At 59.8% G+C, this 15,728-nt stretch overlaps 3 protein-coding genes and 3 non-coding genes across 8 annotated transcripts; 4 read left to right on the top strand and 2 right to left on the bottom strand.

The window, feature by feature from the left end:
• Window positions 1-358: 358 nt before the first annotated feature.
• On the bottom strand, window positions 359-485 carry LOC112641107 (small nucleolar RNA ACA64). The gene has a single exon (XR_003124507.1). It is a non-coding gene; the product is annotated as a small nucleolar RNA ACA64 (small nucleolar RNA).
• Window positions 486-749: 264 nt separating this feature from the next.
• Window positions 750-2,826, top strand: RPS2 (ribosomal protein S2). 2 transcript variants are annotated; one of them, XM_025416981.3, is made up of 8 exons: window positions 750-766; window positions 939-1,118; window positions 1,189-1,278; window positions 1,539-1,646; window positions 1,901-2,074; window positions 2,158-2,317; window positions 2,532-2,623; window positions 2,711-2,826. In XM_025416981.3, exons 2-8 carry the CDS (start codon window positions 942-944, stop codon window positions 2,789-2,791), a joined length of 882 nt encoding a protein of 293 aa, XP_025272766.1. In that variant the 5' UTR covers window positions 750-766; window positions 939-941; the 3' UTR covers window positions 2,792-2,826. The 2 variants fall into 2 exon arrangements, with proteins under 2 accessions (XP_025272766.1, XP_025272767.1); XM_025416982.3 differs by lacking the exon at window positions 1,189-1,278 and having other exon boundaries at window positions 752-766.
• On the top strand, window positions 1,702-1,835 carry LOC112641097 (small nucleolar RNA SNORA64/SNORA10 family). The gene has a single exon (XR_003124498.1). It is a non-coding gene; the product is annotated as a small nucleolar RNA SNORA64/SNORA10 family (small nucleolar RNA).
• Window positions 2,344-2,472, top strand: LOC112641098 (small nucleolar RNA SNORA64/SNORA10 family). Its single transcript, XR_003124499.1, has one exon. It is a non-coding gene; the product is annotated as a small nucleolar RNA SNORA64/SNORA10 family (small nucleolar RNA).
• NDUFB10 (NADH:ubiquinone oxidoreductase subunit B10) lies at window positions 2,818-5,346 on the bottom strand. Its single transcript, XM_025416986.3, has 4 exons — window positions 5,040-5,346; window positions 3,872-4,010; window positions 3,479-3,618; window positions 2,818-3,091 (listed from the first exon to the last, which is right to left on the bottom strand). The coding sequence occupies exons 1-4, from the start codon at window positions 5,185-5,187 to the stop codon at window positions 2,988-2,990; spliced, it is 531 nt and encodes a 176-aa protein (XP_025272771.1). The 5' UTR covers window positions 5,188-5,346; the 3' UTR covers window positions 2,818-2,987.
• A 2,297-nt stretch (window positions 5,347-7,643) lies between these two features.
• On the top strand, window positions 7,644-15,529 carry RPL3L (ribosomal protein L3 like). Of its 2 annotated transcripts, XM_025416988.3 has the most exons (10): window positions 7,682-7,856; window positions 8,313-8,505; window positions 10,250-10,418; window positions 12,107-12,242; window positions 13,504-13,690; window positions 13,790-13,950; window positions 14,156-14,257; window positions 14,655-14,750; window positions 14,919-15,038; window positions 15,236-15,529. In XM_025416988.3, exons 1-10 carry the CDS (start codon window positions 7,854-7,856, stop codon window positions 15,290-15,292), a joined length of 1,224 nt encoding a protein of 407 aa, XP_025272773.1. In that variant the 5' UTR covers window positions 7,682-7,853; the 3' UTR covers window positions 15,293-15,529. The 2 variants fall into 2 exon arrangements, with proteins under 2 accessions (XP_048967474.1, XP_025272773.1); XM_049111517.1 differs by lacking the exon at window positions 13,790-13,950 and having other exon boundaries at window positions 7,644-7,856.
• The last annotated feature ends 199 nt before the right edge of the window (window positions 15,530-15,728 follow it).

Raw genomic sequence — 15,728 nt, forward strand, 5'->3', positions numbered from 1 at the left:
TTCTCACGGGCGGAGTTGCCCGAGGAAGTCGCACATCTTTCCCCGTCGGGGTCGGTAACTGACGTTGAGCGGCGGGGCTCCTCCTGGAGGCCGCCCTGCTTCCCCTTCGCACCTGCGGGTGGCTCGGTGCCCCGCCCAAGTCCCCTCAAGCGCAAAAGTACCTGACCTGCTACTGTGGAAGCTGTGCGGTGTGGGACCTGGGCCGGCCGACCCGCGGGAGCCCGGCTGAAGGAGCTGGGGTGGGGGGCGGCAGGAGGCCGCGCTCCGGGGCGTCTGCGTCCTGCGGACAGAACACGGGGTCAGGAGTCAGAGGTTAGGGATCAAGGGCCAGAGCACCTGCGGCCCGGGGCGGCGGGGCGCTTGTCGGGGCCTGGGTTTCACCTTTCCACAAGGACCAGTGGGCGGTGAGCTGAGGCCCCCGGTGGCTCTGGGCGCCGAATCTCACCCGCGGCCACGGGCAGGGCCGCAGGTGATTTTCAACCAACGCCGACCCGCCGACTGCCGCAGGGGGACGCGGCGAGGCGCGGGCCTACCTGCAGCGCGGGCCTACCCGCAGCGCGAGCAGCCGGGCCGCGGCGGCACGCGGCAGCAGGAGCGCAGAGCCGATGTGCGCAAGCGCACGGGGAGCCGGCCGGGGCGCCTGGGAGCGCGCCTCCACCGCTCTTATAGGCTCGCGCTCGGGGCGGGGCACCCGAGATCTCGCGGTACTTGGCGTAGGATAAATACTCCCTCCGCGCGGACTCGTTCTTCTTCTCCGAGAGAACACGTGAGTCTCCGTGTCGCCGGCGGCGGCGCGCGGGCCGGGGCGGCGGGAACTCGCGGCGGTCGGGTGGGGGGGCTCGCACCCGCGCCGCGGCGCCATCGGGCGGGGGTCGTGGTTCCCGGCGCCCGCGGGTGGGAGGGCCTCGCTGACTGGTGGGTTCTCGCGTCCCTTTCAGCAAATGGCGGATGACGCCGGTGCTGCGGGAGGGCCCGGAGGCCCCGGGGGCCCCGGAATGGGAGGCCGCGGCGGCTTCCGCGGAGGCTTCGGCAGCGGCATCCGGGGCCGCGGGCGTGGCCGTGGTCGGGGCCGGGGCCGGGGCCGCGGAGCTCGCGGAGGCAAGGCGGAGGACAAGGAGGTAGGTTCAGGCTTGGTGGGGGCTGGGCGGCGCCGGTCAGGGGCCCTACTCACCCGCGCCTCTCCTCCAGTGGATCCCCGTCACCAAGCTGGGCCGCCTGGTCAAGGACATGAAGATCAAGTCCCTGGAGGAGATCTATCTGTTTTCTCTGCCCATCAAGGTAGCGGCGTGGGCAGCTGCGGTCTCCGCGAGGCTCCTTCGGCCTGGGGCGGGATGTGTCCACGGGGGCCAAGGCTCCACGGGTCGGGGGAGAGGGAGTGTCCAGGTGCCCTACCTCTGACTGTGAGTGTCCGGCTTAGAGAGGAGAGCCTGGGCAACTGGAAAACCAGTTCTACGGGTCCAGGTGGAGGTTCTTAACCCCGTTTACAGGGGTTTTGAGCTTTTTGTTAAGTGGTTTTGACATTGTTTCTTACTCCATAGGAATCTGAGATCATTGACTTTTTCTTGGGGGCGTCCCTCAAGGATGAGGTCTTGAAAATCATGCCCGTGCAAAAGCAGACCCGTGCTGGCCAACGGACCAGGTTCAAGGTATCCTAGTCCCCTTCTGGTTTCCCAGCCTATTTCTGCCAAGAGGTTTGGGAGAACTCTCTCAGCTCTGCATGGTCATGCTTGCTGTCACACGCGTGGCTTTCGTAAAGGGGAGAGAGAGAAAGGATCTCCTCCGGACCTCAGAGTGGCCTTACTGTGGCCACTCTTTCCTGGAGGGGTGCCACAGGTCCTGGTTGGTGGCTGCTGAGGCCGTGCCAGCCAGTGGACCACCAGCCATCTCAGGCTCTTCACAGGCATTCGTTGCCATCGGAGATTACAACGGACACGTGGGTCTGGGCGTCAAGTGCTCCAAGGAGGTAGCCACTGCCATCCGTGGGGCCATCATCCTGGCCAAGCTTTCCATTGTCCCCGTGCGACGAGGCTACTGGGGGAACAAGATCGGCAAGCCCCACACTGTCCCATGCAAGGTAGGCTTGGGGTAGTGAGTGATGGGCTCTGCAATGGCACAGGCTCCCCATAGCTCATTTCCTGACATCTCCACACTTTGTAGGTGACTGGTCGCTGTGGTTCTGTGCTGGTGCGTCTCATCCCTGCCCCCAGAGGCACTGGCATTGTCTCGGCCCCTGTGCCCAAGAAGCTACTGATGATGGCTGGTATTGACGACTGCTATACTTCGGCCAGGGGCTGCACTGCCACCCTGGGGAACTTTGGTAGGTGGTCCTCGTGGACACTGTGGCCTCTCTCAGCTCCGCTTAATCACACTTATTGTGTGCTTGGCGTATTTTCAGAGAGATAGAGGAAGGCCCTCCTAATGCACGGCAGACTGGCCCCAACTGGCCTCTCTGTTCCTAGGAGCGCAACAGCTTTTGTCTGCATCTGGGGTGTTCCACCAATCCGCCAACCCTCTTCTGTTTTCTCTTCCAGCCAAGGCTACTTTTGATGCGATCTCTAAGACCTACAGCTATCTCACCCCTGATCTCTGGAAAGAGACTGTGTTCACCAAGTCTCCCTATCAGGTACCGCCTGCCAAGACACCTCATTAACCTAGACAAGGGCACAGGGTGCTGGGGTGTGGCTACAACTCACACCTTGTCTTTTTTTAGGAATTCACTGACCATCTTGTAAAGACCCACACCAGAGTCTCCGTGCAGAGGACCCAGGCTCCAGCTGTGGCCACCACATAGTTTTATACAAGAAAAATAAAAGTGAATTAAAGCTTGTTAATAGTGCCTTTCTTTATTTCTCTTCAGTAGTTGAATTTAAAGGGAGATAAACCAAGTCATTAGTAGGTCAAGGTTGGAGATCAAAGGTGTTACCAGAAACTGATTTCTTATTTTTTTATTTTGAGGATAATCTTGTAAAGAGGCTCAAGGAGCTGCCTTAGGCAGCAGCAGCCTCTTTAGCAGCTTTTCTCTCTGCCAGCATCCGCTGCTTCTGTTTAGCCAGGCACTTCCTAGCAGAATAATGGGCTCCCAGGTCGTGATCTAGGAAAGAGACCAGAGTAAGGAAGTCAGGCCAGTTTTCCAGGATGCAGACCAGGGTCTTCTCTAAGTGGGGAGGAAACGCAGCTAGCTAAGTGCTGAGCAGAAAAGGGACCTGGGATGTAGTGATTCTCTTAATACCTCTCCCCCAACCAACTGGCACTCTATGGGCAGTGATGTTTCTAAAAACTGGAGGGCAGCCCGGGTGGTGCAGCTGTCAGCCCAGGGCATGATCCTGGAGACCTGGGATCCAGTCCCACGTCAGGCTTCCTGCATGGAGCCTGCTTCTCCCTCTGCCCGTGTCTCTCCTGAATAAAATCTTTAAAAAAAACCAAAAACTGGAGAGAATGTGGAAGGTTCAAGGAAGAGGCCAGGGTGGGGGGTGCTTACAGCGGTCCTGGTAGGCCTTGGCCACCTGGGTGAACTGCTCCAGCTCCTTGGCACAGTTCTGCCTGTAGCTCTCACCTTCCCGCTGCTGACAGGCCTTCAGCCTCTCCTGGATAATGTTGACGATTTCTTGATCCACTTTACTGAAAAGAACCAGAAAAGTGGTCTTTGAGGAATCCTTTCCCTGTACCCAGAGATGGTAGAATGAAAATGAGACCTTACAGCTCTGTTGTCTGGCCGCTGCACCCTCAAGACCTGGGCCAACCCCAGGAGGCATTCTTGCCAGCTGACCACCATCCCACGGTACCCCAGGGAATGAGAGCCCAACAGGAGATGCTGACCGTGCCAGGCTCACCATTCCCCTATTAAGGAGGAACACCCACAGGCAGGACCTACTAGTCTCTTCTCCATTGCATTTCTGCTTCAAACATGCACAAGACATCCTTTTCCTGGCACTCTGTGATGTCTGGCACACGGCGGAACTCCCGGTGGTAGTAGTAATACCTGTTCTTTGCATGCTGCCGATCTATAAACTCTGTAAAGAAAAAACCCCAGACTCAATGGCCCCGTTGGTTTACACAGGCCACAGTCAGAACTGTTCTTAGCTTTGTTCTTTCTCACAAGCCACGGACGGGGCAGATTTCCCAAACGTTCCTAGCTTTCACAAAGACTGCCAATTAGACTCTGGATGGGTGTGGCTGGTGGTCCTGGGTTTACAGATGGTGAGGTCTACTGTTGACGGAGGGCCTCCCGGGAGCCAGGCACCCTGGGTATTCTCTGGGTAGATCCCAGTACAGAGTACTGAGGCCCAGAGAACTCAGGAGTCTTAACCCATGCTCGGCGAGCCCACACCCTTCTACAAGTCCTACCTCCTGGCCAACCTCCGCCACCACACAGGCTTCCCTGTGTAGGCAGAGGCCCCGTGCCAGTTTTGCCACCAGTGACCTTCTGGCCTCAACATCCCTGCCCATAAAGTTGACTGGTAGGAACCAGTGAAATCATCCCTCCAGACACATAAAACACTTTGTAAGAAACAGAGTGGGTCCCCTGCTGTGCCTTTCCCAGCCGCGGGGGTCTGATCTGCGGACTATCTAAAGAAAGAGCCACCAGGGCATGCTATACACTCCAGATGTTGTTGCTGAATGAATTGGTTAATGAAATGCATGATGCACTGCCTGGCACTAGTGACTGAGTGCCCGTGCGCTCCTGCTGCTGCCTCCACTGGGCTAGCTGCACAACACATCGGGCAACAAAGAGCTGTTTTAAACACCTGCCTGGTTTGGACCGGAGATGGGGGATATGGACAGGTCAAACGCGAACACGCGAGAATACAAGTCAGGGCACATCTAGGTTGAGGGAACCTCGGCCATCACCCGATCACCGCGGTCACTGTGCAGGTGTGCAGGGAGGATGAGGTTTAGCAAGCTGCAGGCCAGGGGTGCAGGGGGGGCTCCCTGGGCGGTGCCGGCCGGAAACAGTGAGGGTCTCGGGGCGGGAGGGGGAGCGGGGGGGGGTGCAGTTGCAGAGCCCGGGGAGCGGCGGGGGCCCCGGATGGGGTCCGTACCTCTCACTAGGGTCACCGGCCGGTCCACGAGGACATCGAAGGCCTTCGTCAAATAGGTTACGGGGTTGGGCACCGAGGTCTGCGGCGAGGGCGCCGGCGTGCGGCGCGGGGGCTCGGGGTACACATCCTTGTCCCAGCTGTCCGGCATGGCGGCGGCGGTGCGTGGCGGAGACAGTCCACTCTCGGGCGCGCGACACCGGCCTCCGCCTGGGTCCCACGGCCTAGTTCGCCCGCCGCAGAGGACGCCCTAGGGAGGTTGCGCCTGCGCAGGAGGGGGCGGGGGCGGTGCTCGCGAGGCACCATGGAACTTGTGGTTCGCCAGCCGCAGAGGAGGCGCTAGGGCGGCTGCGCTGAGAAGGGCGACTGCCGCTCGCGGGGCAGCATGGGACTTGTAGTTCCTTCGGCCAGCCCAATGGTGGGCCCGGTCAGCCCCGCGCGCGTGGCCTGCCCGCTGTGTCTCCATCACGTGTCCGGTGTGCTGGGCGTTCGGGATACTCTGGTGGAGACAGCAGAGACCCCTGCTTGCATTAGTATTATTTTTTTTCCTGCTTACATTCTAAGACCAGATAGACACAGGAATAAGTGAACTATTCACAGGTTCGTGGGTGTACAGGCACGGGTACAGGCTCGTGCAAATGCAGCAGGGAGCAAGATAAACGCAGCTGGGCTCTTCTGGAGAACTCTGGCCACTAGAACAAACTACCAAACACCCTGCTCTTTCAGGAAGCCTTCCTGAATTGCCTCTTCCCTTCAGCCCTCTCTGGGTTCCACTTTGTCTTCTAGGGCCTCTCCTGGACTGGCTAATGCCAGGGAGCTTGGGGGTCCTCTCTCGGGCTTGCCACCAGAGGCTTCTCCCACCCACAGGGGGAGGTGGCTTCTACCCGGGGTGGCCAGTGCTGCGGCCTAGTTCTGATGGTTCTGCCCTGCCCCTGAGGGCTATTGTGCTGACCCTGGCCCTGATGGCCACCCTGGGTGATCTCCATGACCGCCAGGGCCCCTGGCCAGTACCAGGGAGGGCGCTGGTCACTTCATGCCTAGGGACTGGGGCCAGGGGCGCGGAGCCATCAACTCTGTGGATACAGAGAATCTGTGATCACAGAAATAGCAAATGGTAAAATACATGCTGACAAAAAGAATTTTTTTAGACATTTTTTTTTTTTTTTTTTTTAAATTTATTTATTTACGATAGTCACACTCAGACAAAGAGAGAGAGAGAGAGGCAGAGACACAGGCAGAGAGAGAAGCAGGCTCCATGCACCGGGAGCCTGACGTGGGATTCGATCCCGGGTCTCCAGGATCGCGGCCTGAGCCAAAGGCAGGCGCCAAACCGCTGCGCCACCCAGGGATCCCTTTTTAGACATTTTTAAAAATTTTTATTTATTTATGATAGTCACAGAGAGAGAGAGGCAGAGACATAGGCAGAGGGAGAAGCAGGCTCCATGCACCGAGAGCCCGACGTGGGATTCAATCCCGGGTCTCCAGGATCGCGCCCTGGGCCAAAGGCAGGCGCTAAACCGCTGCACCACCCAGGGATCCCGACAAAAAGAATTAAAAAAAAAGATTATTTCTTTATTTGAGAGAGAGGGAGAGTGAGTGCAGTAGCAGGGGGAGGAGCAGAGGGAGAGGGAGGAGCAGGCTCCTCACTGAGCAGGGACCCCCCCTCCGCCCTATGTGGGGCTTGACATGGGACTGGGATCCCAGGACCCTGAGATCATGACCTGAGCTCAAGACAGACCCTTCACTGACAGAGCCACCCAGGCAGTCCTTGACTGGACAAGGGGGGACCCAATAGATCCAGGTGGGAGCTGCTCCTGCTGCCGCCACCACCACATGGCTCAGCAGAATAGGAGAGAGCAGAGAACTCAGGGGAAGGCACCGGGGTGGCAGCTGTCGGCTGCTACCAGGCAGCAGCGGGACTTGCAGGTCATGTAGCAGAAGCAGCAGGAGGCAAATGGGGCGAGGAACCCATGCAGCTCGTGGCTCTGTGCCCGGCCCTCTGCTTTCTGGCCTGTGGGCCTGGCGTCAGTCCCACCAGGGCGGGCTGTCCTACAGCGCTCGCAGGCCTCCACTGGGGCAGGCCCTTTGCCCTGAGTCTGTGGGCGTCCCTTCTGTGCTTCCTCGCCTCGGGTAGCCTCTCTGGGGCCTCATGCTTGCCCCTTCCTAGGATTTTATTCCTGCGGGACCCGGCTTTGTGACGAACGAAGAGAACTGTGACATTTTAGCAGTGAGTCTTAGCACCAGCAAGGCACGGTCCACAGGCGCTCGGACGTGTCAGGCTGTGAAACTAATTCTTCAGGATCTGAACTTTATAACCACAGAGTGTTTGATCATAGCTCTTACCACCTGCCCCACCGCACCCCCCGCAGTTGTCCAGCCCAACTCTCAGCCCCAGGACCAGAGTTCCCTGTGCCTCATGGCCAGCACGCTGGACCAGCGGCCTGAAGGAAGCCCCGCCGCACCTGGGGCTCCCCGACTCCTTTGCGGCCCAGGGGCTCCTGTCCTGGGAGGGTAACGTGAGGCCGCGAGGCTGAACACAAAGAGGGTGTGGCCCAGCTCCAGGGCCCTCAAGGAAGGGAGTGACAGGCCTGGTCCAGGTGTCCCCACCCCAGGCTGCCCATCGGATGCCCCCTTTGCCCCGCCCCAGGCCGGGCGCGCTCCTGGCACCGGAGCCCGTGCCTGCCACGGGACATAACCAAGCTCCCCTGCCAGGGGCTAAATCTGGGAGCTGGCTGCTATGCGTCCTGGCCCTGCCACTCGACCTCCGGTGCCTGTCGGGAGGCCCCTTCCCTCCCTGACCTGCGGGGACCAGCTACCATGGTCAGTGGGCTGGGGGGCTGGAGCCGGCTTCCTGGGAGGGCCACGTGGGCTTCTGGAGTCCTTCCCGGCAGGCATGGGCCTTGGGCCTGCGGGGGAGTCGCTCCCGGAAGGGGACAGCGGGGGGCCAGAGCTCGGCTTGCCAGGCCTTGAGTGGGCAAAGAGACGGGTAGATGGCCGTGGCCCCCTGTCCTTTTAGCCCTCAGCCGCAGTGGGGGCCTGTCCTCCTGGGGCCAAGCCCACTGAAGCAGGGACCCCGAGGGGGGAGGACAGCTCGTGCTGGCTCTGTCCCTGAGACACAGCCCCTGAGCCCACTGTCCCTCTTTCCCTGTGGACAGAGGGAGGTGCTCGAGGCCACGGGTCCCAGTCTGGGGTCTCTGACTCCCGTCTGGGGGCTGGGCCCATTCAGCGCACACCCCCAGGGACGCCCCGGCCCTGACCGCCCCCTCCTGCCCCCAGTCCCACCGGAAGTTCTCTGCCCCTCGGCACGGACACCTGGGCTTCCTGCCCCACAAGAGGAGCCGCCGGCACCGGGGCAAGGTGAAGACGTGGCCTCGGGACGACCCCAGCCGGCCCGTGCACCTCACGGCTTTCCTGGGCTACAAGGCCGGCATGACGCACACGCTGCGAGAGGTGCACAGGCCAGGGCTCAGTGAGTGGCTGCGGCGGGGCCACGGGGACGGGGCGCGGCCTGCCCGCCTGGCACCGCCCCCAAGGACTTCGGGGTGCTGGGAGCCAGAACCGGGGGGCCAGGAGGGGAAGCCCCGGGAAGGGCGAGGCCCCGCCCTGGGCGCCGCGTTCAGAGCGCTGTCCCCAAGCCCTGGGCACCGACCACACCGTGGGGGCCGCGCTGTCACTGAGGAAATCAGCCGGTCCCCAAACTTGCCCGGCGCCCCGCTAGCGAGGGAGGAGCTGCCGTTCAAAGACGGGTGCCCCGAACATGCGGTTTGTTTTGTGATCAGGGTCGCATGTGGCTGTAATAAGGAAAAATCCAGAGATCCCCACGCTTTACCCCATTTCCCCCTGGAAATACCTTATAAAAGTGTGGGAATAGGTCACAACCGGGTATCGATGTGGATACAACCTACGGATGCTGTTCCGGTTTCCCTGGTCAGGGCGTGTGTGTGTGCGCCCGCGCACGCATGTCCTTCTCCCAGGTTCTGTCCTGTGTAAGTGTGTGCCTGGAACATTCCATCCCCACAGGGGTCCTTCCTATTGCCCTTTCATAGCTTCAGCCACGACCCTCCAACTGTTTGGCACCTGCTCATCTGTTCTTAATCTCTCCTCCTTCATCTCTCCTCCAATATTTTTATTGATTTATTTTTTAAAGATTTTAAAATTTATTTTTTATTTTTTAAAGATTTATTTATTTATTCAGAGAGAGAGAGAAGCAGAGACATAGGCAGAGGGGGAAGCAGGCTCCATGCAGGCAGCCCGACGTGGGACTCGATCCAGGGTCCCCAGGATCACGCCCTGGGCTGCAGGCGGCGTTAAACCGCTGTGCCACCAGGACTGCCCAAGATTTTAAAATTTATTTGAGAGAGAGAGAGAGAATGCAGGGAGGGGGAGGGGGCGGGGGCGGGGGGAGGTGGAGAGAATGTAAAGCAGGCTCCCCGCTGAGCATGGAGCCCGATGTCAGGGGGCTCCATCTCACCACCCTGAGATCATGACCTGAGCTGAAATCAAGAGTCGGACACTTTGGGGCACCTGGTGGCTCAGTGGTTGAACGTTTGTCTTCGGCTCAGGGCGTGACCCCGAGATCCTGAGATCCAGTCCAACATCGGGCTCCCTGCGTGGAGCCTGCTTCTCCCTCTGCCTGTGTCTCTGCCTCTCTGTGTCTCTCGTTAATAATAATAATAATAATAATAATAATAACAATAATAATAAAGAGTTGAACTCTTAACTGAGTGCACCACCCAGGTGCCCTTCTCCTAATATATGATTTAAACATAAACTTTTACTTTGTATCAGTCTCAGTAATAACTTTTATAAAATCATTGGTTTTGGACAAATTATAGGTATTTTTCTAGAACTTGACCACATACATTCATAACCATTAAAATTAAAGATGATCCTGTGTGCTCCCCTTAAGGAGTCCCGACCCTGCCCTTCGGGAATGCTGCCCTGGCTGTTGGCTGTTGTAGCTCATTTCCAGATGACCTGGCAGGGAAACTGAGGCAGGGAGCAGGCAGGCCCTGCCTGAAATCTCAGAGCCAGAGCGTGCCTTGACCAGCACCTGCTCCACGCCCAGGGCAGAACAGAGGGAGAAGGGCCGGGGGCTGGAGTTCAGTGGGGCCCCTGGGCAGGAGGGGCTGTAGCTGACTCTTCCACCTACCACCTGCCCCCGTGGGCCCCGCAGGCCCTCCTCCATGCTCCTGTCTCTGGGTCTCATCTAGAAATTTCCAAGCGGGAGGAAGTGGAGGCAGTGACAATCGTGGAGACGCCGCCTCTAGTGGTGATCGGCGTTGTGGGCTACGTGGCCACCCCTCGAGGCCTGAGGAGCTTCAAGACCATCTTCGCAGAACACCTGAGTGACGAGTGCCGTCGCCGCTTCTACAAGGACTGGTGAGGGCTGCCGTTGCGTGGAGCTGGCCTGTCCCTCCATCCTCAGCCCTGTCCTGGAGCGGTGGGGGTGGGCAGGCAGGAGAACGGTCAGCCGGATGGAAGCGTGGCTATGGGGGGTTGCCTTTGCTTCAATAAAAGGCGAGTGCTAGGAGACTGGAGTAGGAACTGGGGTAGTGGAAGAGAGGGAGCAAGTATTCTAACCCTCAGGGTTATGTTAAAGCACTAATGTGATGGAATGTCAGTGTCGGCTCAGAGCTTCCTAGCAGCCAGGGTGAAAAGGGAAAGAGCCAGCAGCAAGCTCTTCTCCTCAGAAAGAAAGGCATAATTGGGCCTTAGATCTTCCCTGGCACTAAGTCCTGAAAGGGAAGGCCCACCTGCCCAAGGAACCTCACAGACACTCCCATCCTCACTGAGTCGGAGGCACACCCCACCCTGGCCCTCTGTGGGAGCTAACGAGCACCAGCCCATGAGCCAGAGCAGGCTGTATGACCACAGGCAAGCTGGCTGGCCTCATAGAGCCTCCAGGATTGTGCCCCGCCGTCACAGACACCGTCACAGACACCGTCAGACGGAGACACCGCAGGATGGAGAGATCTCTGTGTCACGCGGCCACTGGGAGGCTCACAAGAGCCGTGAGTCCAGTGCTCCGCGCACGGAAAGAGCTCACCGAATGACAGCTGGCCTTGGATTTGCTCTTTCTTTCTTTCTTTTGTTTTCTTTTTCTTTTTCTTTTTCTTTTCTTTTCTTTTCTTTTTTTTTTTTTTAAGATTTTATTTACTGGGCAACCCTGGTGGCTTAGCTAAACTGCTAAGGTTTAGCGCCGCCTTCAGCCCAGGGCATGATCCTGGAGACCCGGGATTGAGTCCCATGTCAGGCTCCCCCACGGAGCCTGCTTCTCCCTTTGCCTGTGTCTCTGCCTCTCTCTCTCTCTTTCTCTCTCTCTGTGTCACTAATAAATAAATAAAATCTTTAAAAAATAGATTTTATTTACTTATTAACGAGAGGCACACAGACAGAGGCAGAGACACAGGCAGAGGGAGAAGCAGGCTCCCCAAGAGGAGCTTGGTGTGGGACTTGATCCCGGGACCTGGGATCACGACCTGGGCGGGTCAGGCACTAAACCTCAGAGCCACCCAGGGATCCCATGAGCCACCCAGGGATCCTGGTTTTGCTCTTTCAATTTGCCCGTCATCCAGGGGCTTTGACTTTTGTGAACTTTGGTTTCTTTGTCTGTAGAATGGGGACCATACATCTACCTTCCAGACTTTGGGTGAGGGTGACCAACAGTGTGGCGTGGCGCCTGGTCGCTATGGGCTGTTGGCCTTACAGGTGGGGTCTGGAGCTCTAGCAACATAGGCAGGTGGCTGTGGGGCTGGCCAGCACACCCCTTCCTCAAGCTGTGGCACATCTGACAGTCACTTGCAGGCCTCAGAGGCACGAGGGCGTCCACTCTACGGAGGAGGAGCCTGAGACCCGGAGAGGAAGGGACCGTCTGTGCTTACTGGGGGCGGCTGGAAGAGGGACCCCCAGGGAGGGCTCAGCCGTGGCCTCCCCAGGAAGGGGAGGAGGGAGGAGGGGTCAAACACTGTCCTAGGAGCCCTGCTTGGTGAGCCGTGGGCGTGTGCGTCCCGGACGGGCCTGGGGCGCTGCCCTGGCCGGCCCCTCTGAGTGTCTCCTGTGTGACTCAGGCATAAGAGCAAGAAGAAAGCCTTCACCAAGGCCTGCAAGAAGTGGCGCGACGCCGATGGCAAGAAGCAGCTGCAGAAAGACTTTGCCGCCATGAAGAAGTACTGCAAGGTCATTCGTGTCATTGTCCACACTCAGGTCAGCCCTACCACCTTGTCCACACTCGGTCGGTCGGGCTGGTCCCTGGGCCCACCCTCTCTCTCCTCCACCCCAGCTTCCAGGAGCCCCAGCAAATGTCAGCCTAAAAATATCACGAGCATGGGGCACGGGCCCAAAGGGTGGGGTGGCTGGCCGCGCCGGCACAGTGCCCGGGATGGGATGCTAGGTGTCCGTGCCCTGAGGGCTGTGGGGCCCTCACCACGCCTGGTGCTCACACAAGGCCCTCGCGTGCCCTGAAAGGCCTAGACCTCCTGCCAAATGTCCAGCAGAGAGGGCCAGCCACCTCCCTTCGGGTCCTGGCACTAGTGTGTATGTGAGGCAACATTCATACACAGGATCTGGCTTGATGCGGGCTGTCAGGGTGACTCATGGCTTCTGGCTTATTCTGGAACCCTCCTTGGTGCCTCAGGGACAGCCTGCCTAGGTCTGGAGCAGCACCCCACTCCTCCCCTGCCTGTCACTCTCACACTCGCCGTTCCTGGTTACCTGTGTCATGGGTTTCGTCCATTTCCCTTGATGGCCTGGAGCTCCATGGGGCAGGGGCCCCGGCTGCCTGCTCAGTGCTGTGCCTCCAGCACCCACCCGGAGCCTTGTATGCAGTAGGTGCTCCATAAGTACTTCTTGAGCACTGTGCTGTGACCTCACACAGCAGCAGCCAGAGATCTCCAGAAACATGAACCATGCTGGGTCACACTCGGTACTTAGAATAAAGCCCAAGCTTCTCCCCAAAAGACCTGCCCAGGCAGGCCCCTGCTCACTTCTGACTTCATCCTGACCCGTGTTCCTCCTCACACAGTATCCTTTCCATCCCATCAACTCCCTGCCACAGGGCCTTTGCACATGCGGTTCCCTTTGGTCTTAAAAATTTTAGATCTTCACTCCGTGACTCCTTATTATTGGGGTCACCTCTAAGGGTCCTCCTCGACTGCCCTATAGGCAATAACTGTCCTCTCTACCCACAATATTCCATTAGAATACTCAGTCCTGTCTAAGAATTTCCTTGATTTCTGTCCCCCAACTAGGCAGTGGTTCCATGAGGGCTAGGTAGTGGTTCCTGTCTGCCTCGTATGCTGTGCCCTCAGAGCCTAGCACAGAATATACCGTACAGGCCGGAGCCCTGGTCACCCGTTGAATGAATGCGTGCAGGAAAGCCTGCTGGGGGTCACCAGCCAGTCATGCCATGTCTGCAAGTAGGGGCTGTGGCCCTCTGGGAACCGACTGGCTGTGCCACATCCTGCAGATGAAGCTGCTGCCCTTCCGGCAGAAGAAGGCCCACATCATGGAGATCCAGCTGAATGGAGGCACAGTGGCTGAGAAGGTGGCCTGGGCCCAGGCTCGGCTAGAGAAGCAGGTGCCGGTGCACAGTGTGTTCAGCCAGAACGAGGTCATCGATGTCATTGCCGTCACCAAGGGCCGGGGTGTCAAAGGTAGGGCTGGGTGGGGATGGGGGCTTCAGGAAGGCTGCCTGGACGGGGTGGAGGCCACACTGGCCTCTAGCCACTAGCCCTCCCCCCGGCCCCCTGCAGGGGTCACGAGCCGCTGGCATACCAAGAAACTGCCCCGGAAGACCCACAAGGGGCTGCGCAAGGTGGCCTGCATTGGCGCCTGGCACCCTGCCCGTGTGGGCTGCTCCATTGCTCGGGCTGGGCAGAAGGGCTACCACCACCGCACTGAGCTCAATAAGAAGGTGCGTCCACGGTCCTGCTGGCACAGGGACACTCATGGCCTGATGTCAGGGGGTGGGGTGCATGACCCGGACGCTGCCAGGCCCCCCTAGAGGCTCTGACATGCCCCTGCCCAGGCCTGGGTCTGAGCACACATGCTGGCGGGTGTAGACAGAGCACCTGCTGCAGAGGCCACGGCTGCCTGCAATGGCCCCTTCCTCCTGGCAGATCTACCGCATTGGCCGGGGGCTGCACATGGAAGAGGGGAAGGTGGTCAAGAACAACGCGGCCACCAGCTACGACGTGACCGACAAGTCCATTACACCTCTGGTAAGTGGGGGTGGCGTGCACGTGTGCGGCAGGCGTGTGGGGTGCTGCCCCACCCCAGGAGCTCAGGCACCAGGGAGCGGCCACTTGGGTGAACACTGCGTGCTGTCCCTGCATCCTCCGAGCCTCCTGTGTGCACACCACTTACACTCCGGGTGCTGTCATGGGGTGTGGAGTACCTTGGACTCAGGCCACCGGGTTCCAACCCCAGCTGGTCTGCAGCAGCCACAGGGCCCGGAACAAGGGACCTGACTTCCCGGAGCCTCGGTTTCTCCCTCACTGAAGCGTAGATTGTTAAATGTGGCTCAGATGCCGCCCTGGTTAGTGATCCTGGGTGTGGCCCTGGGCCAGGGGCTGGCACCAATCACCAGGGCCTGGATCCTGACCCACCTTCCCGCAGGGCGGCTTCCCCCACTACGGCGAAGTCAACAACGACTTCGTTATGCTGAAGGGTTGCATCGCGGGCACCAAAAAGCGGGTCATCACCCTGAGGAAGGTCAGCGCCTCTGTGGGGGGCTCGGGGGCAGCCTGCCCTGTCCTGTGCCTTGCTCCGAGGACGGTGGGGGTGGGAGGGGTCCCGGCAGGAGCTGCGGGAGGGGCTGGGGTGGCGGGAGGCGGCGGTTGAGGACCTGCATCTTGTTCCCCCCTCCCACGGACCCCCCAGTCCCTCCTGGTGCACCACAGCCGCCGGGCCCTGGAGAATATCGAGCTCAAGTTCATCGACACCACCTCCAAGTTTGGCCACGGCCGCTTCCAGACAGCCCAAGAGAAGAGGGCCTTCATGGTGAGCCCCGCCCCGGGTTCCCTGGGAGGCGTTCTCCCAGCCGGGAGGCTGCAGCAGGGGCGGGGGCGCCCCAGGACCGGGCGCGCAGGAGTCCAGCCCCCCGGTGCTGACTGGGGCAGGGGACGGCAGAGGAGCTGCAGCCGGCCAGGGCCGTATCCCCGGCTAGCGCTCGTCTGTGCCCCCAACCCCCCATCCAGGGTCCGCAGAAGAAGCATCTGGAGAAGGAAAAGCCGGAGACCTCGAGAGACCTGTAGGCGGCCTGCGATGGAGGGAGCCGGAAGCAGCGCGGCGCCTGTCGCGTCTGTCTAATAAAGTGCAGAGGCCGGCAGCCCAGGGGGCCCAGCGGTTTAGCGCCGCCTGCAGCCCGGGCGTGATCCTGGAGACCCGGTATCTAGGCCCACGTCGGGCTCCCTGCCTGGAGCCTGCTTCTCCCTTTGCCAGTGTCTCTGCCTCTCTGTGTGTGTGTGTCTCTCATGAATAAATAAATAAAATCTTAAAAAAAAAAAAAGTGCAGAGGCGACTCTACTCGCCGGGTCCGGGAGCTGGGAGCGCGGGGCGGCGGGGGCGGCGGGGGCGGCGGGGGCGGCGGGGGCGGCGGGGGCGGCGGGGGCGGCGTATCGGCGTCCGGGACGTGATTGGTCCGCGGGAGGGGCGGGGCCTCGGCGGTGCCGGGCAGGCTCCGGGCGGTGA

Source organism: Canis lupus, chromosome 6 (assembly GCF_003254725.2).
Source record: "Canis lupus dingo isolate Sandy chromosome 6, ASM325472v2, whole genome shotgun sequence".
Lineage (NCBI taxonomy): Eukaryota > Metazoa > Chordata > Mammalia > Carnivora > Canidae > Canis > Canis lupus.